Source organism: Triturus cristatus, chromosome 5_2 (assembly GCF_964204655.1).
Source record: "Triturus cristatus chromosome 5_2, aTriCri1.1, whole genome shotgun sequence".
NCBI classification, from domain to species: domain Eukaryota; kingdom Metazoa; phylum Chordata; class Amphibia; order Caudata; family Salamandridae; genus Triturus; species Triturus cristatus.
In genome coordinates this window covers 389211739-389229342 of record NC_140588.1, presented here as the reverse complement: position 1 = coordinate 389229342, position 17604 = coordinate 389211739, and the positions used below count along the sequence as shown (strand labels likewise).

The window sequence follows — 17604 nt, the reverse complement described above, 5'->3', positions numbered from 1 at the left end:
GAACATTTTGTCCATCCTGTCCAGCTGTCGTAGAGTCTTAGCGCCATCAGCAGCCAGTAAGTTGTATCTTGACTATTCCAACACCTAGTACTCTGGCTTACCTTCTTGCCAATCAAGAAATTTGCAAGGAGTGCAAATGCTGCTCTCCACATTTCTCTGGGCTTTGAGAAGAAGGAACATATTACCCCGGCAAGGAAATATACATACTTGCTCCTGGTAGATGATAGAATTCCTTTTCAAATGGCATGCCTCGTTTTCAATTTTAATTTCAATGTTAATATTTAGAAATGTTGCCACCTCCTGTTTAATAAGCAGACCAGTCCTGTTCTTTCTACTCATCACTCGTAGAGTAAAGATAAAACACTTTAGTCATCCCACCTGGTAAACACCTCTCCAAAGGCAGGAGACTCTTTTCCCATTTGCCAGGGAGATCCATTAGCTTCATCATTTGTAACCTTCAAAAGGCACTGGAAGCTGACCTGATGTAAGTAGTAGCTTGTTAGAAGTGCAACAAGCGACCATTTTCCACCCCTGTGGAAGTGCGGTAAGACAATTAGTCAGTCAGATAGCCCTGACTAAAGGGCACAGAGATGTTTGCTGATCCTACTTTTGGACAGACAGCCAATGCAAGGATGATAATGCAGGGTAAATGTGCACTTCAATTTTGTAGCACATATGCTACTCTATCCTGAATCAGTTGGACCATCTCTATCAAGCACTAATCCAAGTGAGATCAGATGGATGGATACAAAAGAGTATTTTTGTTTGAGAAGATTAATATTTCTCATCAATATCCAAGAAAGGAAAATCGCTGTCTAAGGTTCTTCTCATCTTGTATCTGAGGTTGGAATGGTCCAGAGTGGGTGACCAGAAAGGAAGTGTCTGCAAAGGTGTTTTTGGAGAGCAACCTAATGTGTCCTAGTTTTGTTCATTGTTATCCGAGTGCAGTGCAATTATTGCTCTTTGACAACATGGAAGACTCAACATTGTGGCAAACAAATCCCTCGCTGCCCCACTGCTGAAGCTTCTGCGTGCCAACAGTGTACAAAGACGTAGCAAATCCAAATCATTGGATTAGGCAAACAAAAGTGGATGGGGGCGAGAAAGGTCACATGTCGATGGTACCCCAGATGTTAATCATTAGTATTCTAAATGAGAGGGAAGAACAGCACCATCTTGCAACTTTTAACAAAATTATCGGATTGAGGAAGACCTTGGTCAAGAATGCCTAGAAGGTAGAGATGAGCCAAGAGTGGCATATGAACGATGGTGGCAAACATCAACAGGCCTTGCATTTTAAACTATCAGAAAGTGTTGCATGAGACCACGTTTTGCTTGAATTGCTAAAGTCTTTTTGTCTTATCATCCAGATAGATATACAGAAATTAAGACTGTACTGTGACCCCCACCAAAGCGAGAGGGAAACTGCTTGTGAAATTTACTCAGTGGTAAGTTGTAATTATTGGCCACTTTTCGACTAGAAAGTCAGTTATCATTGTGTGCCAGTCAGAATGAATGGGGGGGGGGGGTTGTCCAACTAATTTTACTACATGGGTCAGATCCACAAAAAAAGTTGAAGGAGCGTATAACGCACCACGTGCATGTGTGCTTGAAAATGTGCATGTACTGGCATTCATGATTGGCATGCAGTTATGCTATATGTAATGCAACGATTGTCATGTGACAAATCAATAATGTTCCAAAATCAGCATTTAAAAGATATACAATGTGCTGCTTCGTGCCCATAACCTAGCAAATTATTAGTAAAGGATGCGGCGGGCAGAGTGCATGTATTATACATGCAGGTCGGATTTAAAAACACCGCAATCCAATTGCCAAATAAATGTTGTCAGGATATGTGTCAAGTCAAGATGAAATAGGTGAAAACCAACCGGTTGCAAGAGGGGTGCATGACAAACACCTGGGAGATGCTGAGTGTCATTAAGGAGGTGTCCTACGCCTTCATACCTGCTGCAGCTATGCTAACAGGCATGCAAATGAGTCAGTGGTGCAAAATAACAATGTGTTAAGAATCACATGAAGATTACTTTTCAGCTGCTCAAACAACAATGCAAATTCCAAACGCCATTTCCAATAATCAGATGGATACACAGATCTGAAAGAATCATCATGTCTTGTTGGTAACCACTCCATCTTCTGCTTTGAGCACTGATTACTGGGATCAAGTCTGTATAACTGATTTAAAACTTAAATGCTTCTTGGTAAGGCCCTCCCTTTTGCGAATATCAGAAGGGCAACAAGAGTGATTTCTAATACAAATAAAGTCTACTGGTTTGTGATTTTTATTTAAAGCGCACCTATGTAATTTAATTGGTGCACTTGAGCTTTGTGCATCTGCATATAGTAGTGTGCTATATTTTAAAGTGATAAATGTGCGTCTCTTTCCAAGCTGGCAATTGCCAAACACAGAGATTCTAATTGGAAGGGATTCCATGTTTTTGACATGCACTCCCTTGAGATACTTCAAGAAGTGGCAGATGAGGCACAGGAAACTCATTCAAATACAGATCAGCTTCTGGACGGCTTTCAATCATACATCAGCATAAAAAGGCTCTGCAAACTAATCAGGAAAGGGACAAATTCAGAGAAGAAGTTACTCTAACAGCACAAACTCCCATAACGAGAACGTTTGTCATCTTTGGTAGCAATGCCAAGCAAAGCAAAAAAGGATATGGCAATACACGAGAAAATTTTTTTTTGCGGCACTGAACAAACATACTGTAGATTCAGGCATGCCTCAAAACACCAGAGAAACTCTTTACTTACAGAGCAACCAATGAGGTCGGTGACACAAGCTCCTCATGTGACAACTAAAAGGCACAACAGTGTAATGAGCATGTCGGTCAACTAAGAAAACAGTGCCCGCCGGCAAGAAACTGCGTGACGAAAAGAACGGGAAACCAAAGGAGACCTACCACTGTTGAAAACTGACTTACGTGCTTAGGCCTGCGTTGTTAAGCCAAGAGTTGTTCAGACTGCGTAGTTTAGGCTGTTTCCCAAACCTGAGAAGTGATTATATGCTGCATAACCTGGTGCTGCTACTGTCCAACTCTAATCGTATCTAGGGATGGAGCGGCCATCACCACTGAAGTGACAGCCTGATCTCAGCCCAGAAGACACACCTGCCAGATAAGCAACCTGTGTGATCCTTGCCCACAGTCTGCAACTGACCTCAATGACAACTCATAGGATCCTGCCCTGGAGGCTGCACCTGCCTGGACAGGCACCTACCAAGCAGGTCTGCCACACTGCTCACCTCCTGTGACCTAAGTCCAGAGGAACGCGTTGACATGGTTCTGTGTGAGCATAGGCTGCTGAAAGCTCAAACCAGGAGAATGCCTACCAGCATTGCATGATTGTGAGTAGGTAACAGGGCCACAAATGGAAAGACTGAGCAAGTAGGGAAAATAGTGTTCTGCAGCTGGAACATTGACTGTTACCTCTGCAACTCCATTTCGGGTAGGAACTGCCAAACTGAACTACAAAATACTCTGCATGAGTAGAGACCAGGTGAACTGCACCTATGCCTACGCTTGGGTAGAGTTTTCATATTCACTACACAAGCTCCTAGAATGGGGACGGGGAGCCATAGAAGGTGTAAATGCTTATATAGGAATCACATTTGAATTACAACCTATAACTGAGAGTCATTGAACTGTGTGGCATTAAGTTTTGTTGTATTATTAAAGTACTTGTTTGTTAAGCTAAGCGCTGGGCTGGACAATGTTGTTTGACTGTTGAGTTCTGAGCTCTTGTCCCCTCACCACTTTCCATTAACTGCACACCCTTTTTACCCTGAGAGTCAAGGGTGGGAAAGCTTGTACTTGGCCCAGTTGACAGAGCCATAGTAGCATGGTTCCAGGACACCAGTGACAACTACATCCACCACAGTTGGGACCCAGTATTCGACGTCTGCCCTGTACTCCCCCTCTGAACTGGGTCTGACAAGAACCCATAAGGTTAAGCCATAAGAACAATTGTGTGACCCAGACACCTCCTTCCTGGGATTGAAGTGGCTGGTGCAGAAGATGAATGTACGGGCCCGGGTTGGCGTATTCTCTCCTACGGAGAATGCATGTGAGATGGTAGTTTTGATTTTGACATGGAACAGCCTGTGTGACAAAGATGGTCCACATACTTTAAATTTGTAATTTCATGTTTGGTGCTCAGATCAAGAAAGTACTGAAATTGGCGAGATAGAATGTGAGAGAAATGGACTAATGAAGGTATTTATTTAGAGTGCTTGACATGCAGCAGTTGTATCTTGTGCAAAAAGAAACGTTCCAGTTGCACAAGAGTGGCTGGCCTTGTCTTACGGTTAGGACAACCTGCTCCAGTCCCCCCATCACCTCATAGACCTATTTTACATTATAGAATGTTCTTAAATCTCCCTGCCCGCGTGTGTACTCCTTCAATAACTACAGACCTCCTGCCTATGTCTGCTGCCTTGAGTGGCTCTCTCTCATGCCATCGATGGGGGTAAAGATCCTGGGTTGATACCCTGACACCGCCCAGTTAAGCTGCTGTACTGACCAGGGCCGGACTGGCCATAGCGGGCACCGGGCAATCCCCCGGTGCGCTGCACGGGTGGGGGCTGATTTTGGGCCCCAGGGGCCTGTTTTTGTTCCAGGCTCTGTAACAAAATCGGCCAAAAACCGGCCCTGGCAAAGAGCTCGGCGGCACCCCCAACCTCCCGCGTGGGGCAGGGGGGCCGAGCACTTTGCCAGGGCTCGTTTTGGTTACCAGTCCGGCCCTGGTACTGACCCCAGACAGGATGTGTGCTGATAGCAGAGAGTAGAGATTAGAGGCCCAATTCACACAGGTAAACTGAGACGAAAGTCTAACTTTACGACTTTTGGTATTCACAAAGAACATTTACGAGTAGTCAAATTTAGATTTTTGTCTCAGTTTCGGTCTCAGTTAAATTTAGGACCAAAACTTAAGTTTAACGGAGACAAAAGTCTAGCTTTACTACTCGTAAATGCCCTTTGTGAATACCGAAAGTCGTAAAGTTAGACTTTAGTCTCATTAGCCTTAGAAGTATCAGGATCTACGTGCTCAACTGTACACCTTCAGGAGCACATGGTAACAGAGGTGATGCACCCCATCCTCCTTCAAGCCTCAGTACCCTCTTCCTCAGCAGACGCATGCATGATTCTCGTCTCCATCATGAATCCTTCTGCCGTCTCTCTGTCACTCCTTGGTGACCCTCAACTTGTCTCTCTGCTGTGTATGCATATGTATCAAAGGAACGCTAAAATCACACTGAAACATTAAAAGGATGGGCTGCCCAAATGAACTGCTAATAGTCTGTGAATTCTGAAGCTACTATAACTTTATTTCAGCAACTTATACAAACATTCAACAGAACTCTTCGCCTGCATCCCTTTGGTAAATGAGCTGTCAATGTTTCTATTGGTCCTGTTCCACAATTTTGTCCCTGTGATATTAAGCAGCGACACCAGGCTGCAAAAAGTCTTTACATAAAGGGTAGACTTACCCCAAAAAATAGAGACACGATTGTAAAGATTGTAGAGGCATGTGGCTAGAATGAAACTGAGAAAACACTCCTTCAGGAGAAGTAATGTTCTGCATGTTTTGGGAATAAAACTATGAGCCGTCTGCATTCTCTCATGTGTGGCCAGACTTGGTAGTGATATTAATGAACTTTTCTTTACCTCCTATTTCTGACAGGATGATAAAAGGGTAAGTACAAATTGAATTATAAGTCTTATTTACAGAATAACTTGAGAGACATTTATTTGCCTGACTTTTTTTTCATTTTTCCCATGGCAGTGCCCGCTGGAGAGAGTCTTACCTGCCTCCCACTGCCAGTGCCCTGAAGGTCAGCCAGGAATGCCCGGTGCTGCTGGACCAAGTGTAAGTTAGTCTACAAAGCGCCGTTCATTGAACTATACCAAGGCATTTCAGGTTGCAAAGGTCTTGTTTGTAATGGCGCCCAGCGTGGAATAAGTGTGCATGCGCCTGAGCGAACAGTTGCATTTACAGTAGGGGTGCGTGCACTTTGCATAATTTGATGTTTCGTATTTATTCCACATTTCCGCAAAATTATGCAAAATTACACATAATTTTGCAAAATGCAAATGCATTTAGTGTAGGTGTGAAATATGCTCTTTCGTCAATTTTGGATGTGACAATGCTTTTTTTTTTTAAAAAAAAAGCACAATATGCGCGAAAGACAGCTGCTGCTCGCATTCTGGCAATTTTTATTGTTCCCATGCTCCTGCGCTATACTTTGTAGCAAACATTACATAATTGTGCAACGTGGAATAATGGCGTGATTTCCGGAATGTTACTTAAAATTCCTAAAAGTATTTTGAATTATCCTGGTTTAATTAAAATTACACCAGTCCTAACATTGTTTTGTTAGAGACGTGAATTTTATTTGGGAAGCAAGTTTGGGCAACATCATACAAAACTGTTTACATTCTACGTAGAGGTAACGTTTTCCATTTCATGTGTAATGTTTATGTGGAAACCTGCAATTCCCGAGAATACAATTGTTTTTTTTGTATTTTACACAAATAGGCAACAGTAGCCAAGCATGCGCTTCACAAAAGTGTCCAACTGCTAATAGTAAATATGCTATCCAACTTCATTCTCAGAAGAATGAATAAGGAAAAAACGCGGATAAGAAAAATTATCTGCAATTAAATCGAGCATTGACAAAGCCAATAGGCTCGACGTTTGCACTCGAGTGATGATACAAGTATTAATAATGCCGGTTGCAGCGTAAAACTATTTTAAAGAAGATTGCTTCTCATATACAGTGTATGGATGGTTTAAAGAATTAAATATGTGACGACCGAGCATCCTATTCAGATCTAAAACCGGCCCTCATTTCTCCACTGGTGGTGGATGGATACACTCAAGAAGAAGATGAGACTAAAATGGTCTTGTGGGATGAACTAATATGTGAATGATAATGTCTCAAGCAACGGCTGCATCTTTCTGAGCCAAAACACCCAATGGCTGAAGAAGGCTTCAGCAAAACGCATTAGAATATTACTGACTACAATATGTTCACCATGTTTGTGGGTTTTGGTTATACCCTACCACCTCCAATAGAGTGCTTGCAAAGCAATGCATGAGAGACTATTTTACATCTTCCTGCCTCTCCCTCTATCGGCTTCTCATTGATAATGCATGCACAATTGGGCGTTTATGTTAGCAAATTAAACAAAGTCCTACTGGCTTTGCAAATGTTTATGTTAGCTCCCTATAGAGGTAAGAGGTCATAAAATGTGGGGAGTGGGCTAGAAAGATAGGGCTTCCATTTAATCTTAGGTTTGAATACCCAGTGTTATGTTTTCCATTTAGTCAGTGCTTAATTTGAGCTAGGGGTTTACGGTGCTCAGCACTGGCACTTAATCATCAACACCAGCACTTCTCATAAGCACCAGTTAACAACACATTCATTTATGTTAGGCACGCGGAGATTAAATGATTTACCAAGAATCACAGGATGTTGAGCTGATATCAAGACTCAAACCTGGCCCCCCAGCTCCAAATTCGGCAGCTCTGGCCGTTATGCCACATCCTCTACCCACTTTCAGGGATAGTAGTTGGTTCTGTTTTAGGCGGAAGTAACAGGAGAAATGGGCTGGTGCAAGCTGCCTCCTGACGAGAGCTCGCAACTTTTTGTTTTGTTTTACAAATTAACCACTGCACTTAGTTAAAGGGAGTAGTGGCAAAACAAGCCTTGACACGAATGCACATAGGGAGACAACAGTTTGATGATTACTCGTGAGTTGTGTTTTTGTTTTAAATATAATAACGATGGATTGGGATGCGGCCCCAAGTGATTACCAGTTGCTGACATTAATTCAAGCATTTCACCCATCACTGTTTTGTATATTTATTGTGGCAAGTGAACTGTTAATGATTTACAATAAGGACAGCCACCTATACTGCAAAGATGTTTGTCACACTTACACGACCCACATTGCAACCATTATTAAGTTGGAAAACAACATTTCACTTCAATTACATAGAATACCAAAGTGAAGGGTTAAACCAAAATTGATTAGATAAAGAGCACTGAATTTTCCTCAAACACCTTTACAGAACAAATCAAAAATGTGACCTAATTAATAGTACTTAAAACTCCTGCTTTCTCGCTCATACACTTATTTTTTCCAACTTCTTTTCCTTCACCTTGCTTTATTCTATCACCCATTTTCTTCTCTTATAATTTCTTTACTCATCCACCTTTACTCACCCTCCTTTATTTTGCTGGGTTTTAACTGAAATCATTGTGTTCCTACTCACCTGTGTGATATCCACTCACTTTTGTTCTTTGATGTTTCCTTCTCACTCTTTCATTCTCTCTTACTCTCTTCAGTTTTATTCTAGCCAACCTATATTTTCCTCTTCCACTTTCATTTAGCTCAAATTATTTTGTTGTCTCAACTTTATTTGTTCTGGCTTTTTACCTCTCACACATTTCAGTGTGAGTTCAGGAAAGAGGCCTTTTTGAAGAGCTCAAATAACCGTTGCTGCTTCTCACCCCCTCTTATGGCGACTTCGCTTTGGTCAAGAGCCTCAGATGTTCTGACATTGTTGTAACGTTTGTGATAAATTGACCACAGAAGTTTCTCATGCCCAACGAACCGCCAAGGCATTCTGAGGCAGGCTAGCTTTCTTAATGGTGGTGTTTTTGTGTAGTTAAATGCCTACTCTTGCACTAGAAAAAAATGGAACATCTAGCCAGGGTGGCTTTCAGTCAGCAATGCTATTTTACAATGTTGCAGGCATAGGCCAGGATGTAATTGCTGTTGTTGCTGGGATTTAGGGCTCTGTCCAGAATGAATTCTACTGTAGTCACTCAATCCTATGTGTGTTGAACATGTGGTTATTTATCAGATTCTTTCATCTAACAGTAGCTGATGACAGCGGGTGTTAAGGTTTTGCTTGTAGAGCAATTTTGCCCCATTCGAGTCATTGATAATGTCAGTGATGCGTGGTGGCAAGTGTCGCGCTCTCTTAATGACTTGGTTTGGCAGCCACAAGTCTATATTCCTGTCTCATTGTTCCTTGTTCGGGCTTTACCATGACCACCATTGACTACACCTGCTGGACGTGTCTTAGTTTGATTACTGGAAAACAGAATTTAGCTGGGGATTGAAATGGGCATTGAAAGAAGGTACAGGCCCTGTTGTAGTTCTTTATACCCCCAGCATTTTTCCACATATCTCATGCATATGTGTGCATTCAACGTATATGCAGTCGAAACGCTCACACAGGCATTGATACATGTGGAAAAATAATAACTACTGATGCAAAATCTCTGCAGCCACACTTCGGTCACTGCGGTAAACTTGTAATATAGACCACTGACGCTGCGGTCTCCTGGTGGCCGCTGCTGTGGTGTTTGGGCGGTCAGGCAAATAAGGCCCTTAACCAGTTATGCATGTGATCGTCACTCGTAAATAATGAAAACATTTTTTTAACAATATGGTGGCAGAGGGCTAAAAAAAAAGACTAGAAACAAGGATAGTTATGGGAAGTAGTCAGCAGGCGACAACGATTCTCACAATTTGTCCTGCAAACACAGACACCACTGCCATGAAACGTGTGTGTCACACTGCTTCTATTTGCTCATGCTGCCACAGGCTTTGCCTTTATTATGCTAGCTGTGAGGCAATTCCATAACAATCTGAGATGACACAGACACAAAGTCACTAAATCTAGCCTTAAATAGACCGACCTAAAAATCGAAGTATTAGTTGGTAGCGAATGGAGATTACTCTGGTATCTGAGCAAAATATGCAGCAAAATTGAGAGGGATCTTTGGAATTCTCACAGTATTATGAAAGTTTTTTACATATTTCTTTATTCATGTATTATTTATTTCACAACGTATACTTTATTATTTAATGATTTCTCACGGAATCCGGACAGTGGTCAAAGGAATCGTAATATTCAGCAAAACCAAAGGAGGGCTAAGTCAACACCACCGTACGCAGACAGCACCACATTTGAATGATTGATGAGCCACCGCTACAAAAAAAAAACTGTGAAGAAACATTGGCAAAATATTAAAACACAACAAAACAACCCCCATCACAATAACCACAATACAGCTACACAACAACACAACTGTTAAGAAAGGTCTGTCTCCATAGAAAAGCTCAAAAAGCTTTCAGGGGTGAGCAATACATTTCAAGTCCAAGGTCTCAGACAGTGCAAATATTTTTGATAACAAACTCTTGCAGCAACGTCTGCAGAACAAAAATCTTGTTCATCTCTAAATAGCATGCTGTTTTATAATGTTCGAAAACAAAAGGCAAATGCATTTCATGACATGAAAGTATGTGGAAGGGTTGGAATAGAAATGCTTCAATAATTACAACTTATCAATCCATTAGTTCATAAAGCAACCCCAAAAAACCCTACTTTCCTCTGTATTCTGTTGGTTAAAGCTGTACATATTTAATCAAGAATGAAATAACTTTTCTGAAACACAGGAATACAATAGTTTGTTTCTCTAAAATGGAGCTGGGCTAAGGAACCTTGCACTTGTAACAGTAAAATACACTTCCCTCTGAGGAAAAAAACAAATATTACACAATTTAAAAGCAGAGTGACCATGGCTGAGACTGTATTTTGATGATATTCTGAAATAGATAAAGACACGTTTGTGGTAAGTTTGTTCACATAAAGCAAACAGATACTTTTTCTTCAGTGATCTGAATGATTTTCAGTGCATCAGGTTGTGTCCTAGTCATGCTGACTAACATACACCTAAATTATCCTTATTTTAACACAGCAACAAAATAACAACACAATACAATAATAAATCAATACAAATGACAACAGAATGCAGCAGCAAAACAACAAAACTGCAACACAATAATGCATTTATATTGCATTTATGGGCTGCTGTTTTTTGTTTTTGCCATGTTGTTTTATTACTATTTGTTGTTTGTTGCCATTGTTTTGTGGTTGTGCATTGTTTTGCCCTGTTCTAATGTGTTTTATTGTGTTATTATCACCCACCTTCTTTCCTTTGTGTATCCAGCCACTTGCCTACTGCATGCTCCTTGCCATCTTTGGCTATAGTTCACCACCGGTAAGACAGAGATGATGTTGATGGGTGGCAGTGGTGAAATATGGGATCCTGCCTTCTGGCTCTTAAGACTGAATAGTCTTCCTACTCCACGTAAGGTAGAAAAACATCCAAGTCTCAAGATAGGTTCAGCCCGATTACTGAGTTCACAGATGTTTATAGTCTTCCCCCCTTTTATCTCAATTGTACGTTCTTGATTAAATCAGGACGGGTATGATTAGTGTCCACCCTGAGTTGTACTACAGCAGCTCATTTTATTTAGGTCTTTCCGAGCGTTCCATGATTGACCTGCAAGTGGTTCAAAATGCAGGTGTATGTCCCCTAGAACTCACTGGTTTGGCCCTGCTATACTCCTCTTGTGCCGTTTGAAGTGACCCCCATCTCTTCCTGAGTACAATAAAAAGTTCTGCACAATGTGTATAGATTTCTCTATAGGCATGTTGTTATCAAGAAAAAACTCAACTTTATCAGTCAGGAAAAAGTCTAATATCTCTGGGCTTCTGCTTTCTGTAGACTCCTGGATTCCACAACCAGTGAGAGGGGAGATGTGACTGCTCCACCCTTGTTTTGATATGTTGAAATATTTTGCCTCTCCATCTTTGACTCATTAGCCATCTCCCGACCTTACAAAGAGACTCAAATCCTGACTCTTCTTTTGCTATCTTTAACACATCTAGGACCATTTACTGTAGCCCCAGCGCAAAAAACCCATTTAGGTGTATTAACATACCATAACATAAAATTAATTAACAGCATTACAATAGCTTTTAAATATGAAACTTCACAATCTAGGACTGCAGCATTTATTTGTCTGGTCGCAAAAGACAGCCTACAGCATTGTCCTCCGCATATTACAGCCACATAGCCAGGTGAACCACCAATTCCTGCATCTATTGGACACATCTCATTCCCCATACTTTGTGAATAAGCCTTACGTACAGTGCACTAAGCTTTATGTAAGGAATTACTGACCTGTGTCCAGATGTGCAGATCCTTGTCCAGGCCAGAATGATATTTTCAAGTGTTCATAGTTTCACCCCCTTCGCCTCCACAGATTCAACTTCCAAACTATGGATTATTTGCCAAATCTCACATTTATTCTTCAATAATGGCATATCAGACTCCATACATCTTTTTCCTTCCCTGTGGCCAACCAGCTATGATCAAACATCAGTCTTTGGTAGACAACTATTTATTTAGAATATTCTGTGCAGAATGGTAACAATAGGTAAAGAGAGAGAGTCTCTCTCTCTCTCTCTTTATAGAAAGATAGATAGACAGATAGACAGAAGGATAAACAGACAGACAACAGACAGGCGGACAGACGGACAGACGGGCAGACAGACAGACAGACCTAAAAAACAAGGCTAATACTTAGTTATAATAAGGAACACTTTCTTTATTCTGTATATTCTTTATATGCAAACCAAACATAAATGACACAAACATTAGAAATTCAAAAGTTATAATTATAGTTTACATTTCTAATCTACGCACTGCATTTAAATTACTATAACTTTATTTCTTGTTTCTTTACAAACAAAACGTAAAGTACACAAAAAAAGATTTTAAAGTTACAGTTATATCTAAATGTATAATTTGTGCACTGCTTATAACCTTTCATATTACATCATTTATACCATTTGCAATGATAGCATTTATATCAACTTATGAAATTTCAAATCCCAATATTTATGAGAAGACAGTGCATGGTAGAGATGTAAGCTATAGTTACTGTTGTGTGGCTAACGAGCTGAAAACAGTGTGTATGGAGTAGTGCTAGTTATAATATTGTGAAGGTGGTGCATAAATTATAGATTTAAGGTATAACTGTAACTTTGCAATTTCTATTTTTTGTATGGTTTTTGTTTGGTGTGTATACTAAGAAGAAATAAAGTTATAGTAATTTAAATGAGGTGTGTACATTAGAAATTTAGGATATTATAACTTTAGAATTTCAAATGCTTGTGTAATGTAAGTTTGGTTTGTAAAATATATGAATATATATATATATATATATATTCATTGAAAAAACCATGGGTTTCACACACGTTATAGTTAGGAATTAGCATTTTAAAAACCTTGCAAATTCACTGAAAAAACCATAGGTTTCACACATGTCATAGTTAGCTGGACATTTCACTCGTAAAAAACCAATGAAATTCCCCCGTTATAGTTAGTTAAGCTAACTATAACTCGCGCACCCGCAATCCACTGCTGATGACGTCACATATAACATCACTCATGACATGGTCACTGACATCACTCATGACATCACTGATGACATCTCAAATGACATCTCAAATGACATCACTGATGACATCATCCAGTGAATGTGTGTTTTTCTGAAAATTAAATATGTTTTATATATGTATATCTCAAGGTCGATGGAAGAATAAATGGGTATATAAGTGTCTAAATGGATGATTTTTTTTGAAAAATAATTTTTTGAAACTGACTGATAAAGAGTATCAAAGTGAAAACATGGCTTAGTGAGTAATGTTTAAATATGTAAATATCTGTATCAGTCTCTCACTTTGTGTATAAGTGGCTGCATGGGTTGGTGAGTAGCTACATGGGTGTCTATATAGGTTATTAGTTGGTTTTTTGAGTATTAGTCTGACAGTCTGCATGGTTTGGTGGGGGGTATTACGTAGTGCATAGGTGCATGAATGTTTCACTCACTGTATGTGTTGAAGGCAGCATGTGTGCAGGACTGTATGGGTGGATGAGTGTGTGTATGGGTGTGTTAGTGAGTGAATGACTGTCTCAATAGTGTCTCCATGAGTAACTACTTATGTTTTAAACTAGTATATGTGACTATTGGTGTATATAAGTGAGTATATGTGATAGTGAGAGATTGGAAGAGTTCCTGTATCAATAAGTATGTGTTTCTTTAAGTGATTGTTTAAAAGACTAAGTATGTGTAAATTTCCATAGAAGTAAGTGTGGTGGTGTGTGTATAACTGTATATGAAGGTAAATGGATGTTTGATTCTTTATTAGCATGAGTGACTATGTGTGTGAGTAACTCTATGGATGAGTGGCATTGTGTAACAGGATGTACAGGTGTATGAGTACATATGAGTGAGTACATGTATGAGTGACTGTATAGGACTGTTGGTGAATGAGTAGATGTGTATGTGGATCTTAGAATTTCAGAAGAGATTGTTGAAACTGTTATTGGAATTTCCAATATTTTTTTTTTTTACTCTCTATTTTTGAATGTGTGTATCAAAGGTTATATTAGGGTGAGAGGAGGTCTGCCACTCTATCACAAGGATGATGTCATCAGTGATGTCATCAGTGATGTCATTTGAGATGTCATCAGTGATGTCATGAGTGATGTCAGTGACCATGTCATGAGTGATGTTATATGTGATGTCATCAGCAGTGGATTGCGGGTGCGCGAGTTATAGTTAGCTTAACTAACTATAACGGGGGAATTTCATTGGTTTTTTACGAGTGAAATGTCCAGCTAACTATGACATGTGTGAAACCTATGGTTTTTTCAGTGAATTTGCAAGGTTTTTAAAATGCTAATTCCCAACTATAACGTGTGTGAAACCCATGGTTTTTTCAGTGAATTTGTATGGTTTTTTAAATGCTAATTCTTATATTTAACGTGTGTGAAATTTTTTTTTTTTTTCTTTTTGCAAGGTTTTTTACATCTTTTTTTTTTACTTTATATTCTCTTTAAACACTATGGTAAAATTTAAAAAATTCTGCAATATATAATTTTTCTCCTTTGTTTTAACCAAACAGGTAAGATATAGTAGTATAACATAGTGAATCTTTTTTTCCATTTTTTTTTTTTTTAAATTTTTTTTTTACGTGCGCGTACGGTAAGCTTACCGTAAGCGCACGTTTTGCTTTATGTACGTAAAATTTCGACTCTGTTTGCGTATGGTTACACAATTTACGTAGACGTCCGTACTGCGTACGTGACGCGTAAGCGCATACGTTACACGCGCACGTTACGCGGAAGTGTTGGAGCGTGCCTGTTATGCGCATGCGCGCATGCGCGTGTCTTTTATACGTGCATGCGTACTTTTACCGTAAGCGCTCCGTAAGCGCTCCGTAAGCGTAACGTACGCGCGCGGTTGGTCATGTGATCAAGAAACAGCACTTTTGATTGGTTTAAACTACTTTCAGTTCTAGAACTCTCCTACACCACACCCATTCCCCTCATTTCTGCTTGTGATCCCTTAGGAGAAGGAGCTGAGTTGTCTTTGTGATACGATGGCAGAACAGCAGTCCTCTTCTGAGAGTGAGCCAGGTAGCAGCATCATCAGAGAGAGAAGGAGGAAACAAAAGACTTCTTTTGTATGGGAATATTTCACCTATCCAGAGGGGCAGAAAAAGGTAAATGCTCCTTTAGTCACCTGCTCACTTTGTGAGCGTGTCTTATCTAGAGGGAATCCTAGGAAGAAGTATTCCTTTGGAAATCACTCTATGGTTAGACACATTAAGGATAAACATCCCAGGACTTATGCTAGACATACTGGAGAAACATCTCCAGTAAGTCACCCAAGCACACCTGCAGATGCTCAGCCGAGTACATCTTCGGCAGCTCAGCCGAGCACTTCCTCTGCGGTGGGAGCATCACCCTTTTCTGCTCCTCTGGATATAAACCCTCGTTTTGGGAGGGTTGCAATGAGGTGCACAAGATGTCATGGCCTAATTGTTCATGCGGAGACCAGTGTTTCCCTCATAAACAATAGGATAGACCAGCACATCTGTGGTCCTTGTTAGTATTCCCATTCTTTCTTTCCTCTTTCCCTTTATGAAGACTACGGTTCTTTTAAGAGCCAACCTTACTTCTTAACTTTTTTTTAAAATTTTTAAATGACTTTTTTATTTTATTTTTTTACCGCGCATTTTTTTTTTTTTTTTTTTTTTTTTTAAAACCCAAAAAATGTAATCAACCTACAAGGTCCATGAGGGACTACTACAGAAATGAAAAAAGCATAGAGAAGAGTAGTGAAAAAAAGTGAGCTTAGTAAATGTGTGATAATTCCAGAAATTTCACACCTGACAAAGAAAATAACTAAAAGAAAAATAAGTGATTTATTTTACTTGCTGTAAAGAAGTTTATTTTTATATTTTTCCTTTCTCAATCTGTAAAAAAAGAAAAAGGTATTAATATTTAACAATACTTTTTAGAATACAGTGCACATATTTTCATTTTTCATCAAACATATTTTTGCCCTTTTTGTGCTGTTTTCAGAATATATTGCATTTTACTGTAAATCGTAAAAGCAATTGCATTCATCACTTAACAGCGGGCAAAAAAAAAAACAATCAGAAAGATTGTTTAAAAAAAGCCCAGAATCTCTTCTCACTAAAACATACCGTAATGGAAATGAAACATTTGCAATATAAATCTCACGTAAGAACAATCACTAATTTCAGTAAATATCGTCAGAAAATTCTGTTGCATAAGCATAATCACCAAAATAATTTGTGTCAAAGAAGTCCACAATGCAAATTATTACCTTTCCGTAAGGCCAAATGGTAATTTTTATAATAATTTTTTATGACATTTCCGATGGTAATCCAATTAAATTGTAATAATGTTTTCTACAGATGTTGCAATTTCTTTCTAAAATTTTGGTTTCAGAAAAATTAAATAGGAATTTGCTAAATCAAAAGGCAAACGTTGCTTGAAAACCAATTCAGAATCATGACACAGTGTCCAGCCTTTTTCACATTTAAGAAACACTGTGTAATGACCAGAAGTTACAAAAGGCCCATCATGGAAAATTATTGCAACTGTTACAAAAGTTTTGCCAGAAATTGATAATTGCTGTCCTGTAAATTTCTTTATTAAAGTGTCCAATTTTGTTCCATCAGCTCTACAACGTTGCATCATTAAAATAACATACTGTCCATATTTCTTTAAAAATAACGATGAAAACATGTCTGATTTACATTTCGAACATTCCATGTTGTGATTGGCATCTTTAACTAATTTACTAAAAGTCACTGATTTAGTCTCTGGCAATGTTAAATAGATAAACCTTTCTGAATCAACATTAGAGCTGCATGTGTAGAAACAGTTTTCACAACTATGTTCCCATTTATAAGAGAGACCAAACATATTTTCTATTTCTACCCCTTCATCTTCAAGTACCAAAAGAATGTACATCAAGAATTCCTGTGCATCTTGCTGGACATTTTGTGAAAACTGTGTTCGTCCTGAACAAACATCTAATAGATTTCTAATTTCATTCGCACTTTCTATTTTTGCTTTATCAACACTCAGTTTCTCATAAAGAAGACTTAGCACAGAACAGAATCTTTTTTCATGATTTTCTATTACCTGCTCTTGCAAACTTTCAAGATAAAATACAACATTCAGCACTACATTTGCATAGCAGTTGACACCAGAGCTATTTTCAAAATGGAAACCAACAACCTGTTCAACATTGTCCTTTTTCTTTTTGCTTGCAATCACATGACTCTCTTTTTGTTTTCTCTTCTCTACAT

The 17604-nt window shown here is 39.2% G+C and overlaps 1 protein-coding gene across 1 annotated transcript in view; it reads left to right on the top strand.

Moving 5' to 3' along the window:
• LOC146823048 (uncharacterized) overlaps positions 1–17604 on the top strand; it is a 567962-nt gene that overhangs the window by 288166 nt on the left and 262192 nt on the right. Inside the window, exons 7-9 of the mRNA XM_085606614.1 lie at positions 1371–1448; positions 5716–5727; positions 5818–5901. Coding sequence (XP_085462740.1) covers positions 1371–1448; positions 5716–5727; positions 5818–5901 — 174 coding nt within the window. The remainder of the gene's footprint in view (positions 1–1370; positions 1449–5715; positions 5728–5817; positions 5902–17604) is intronic.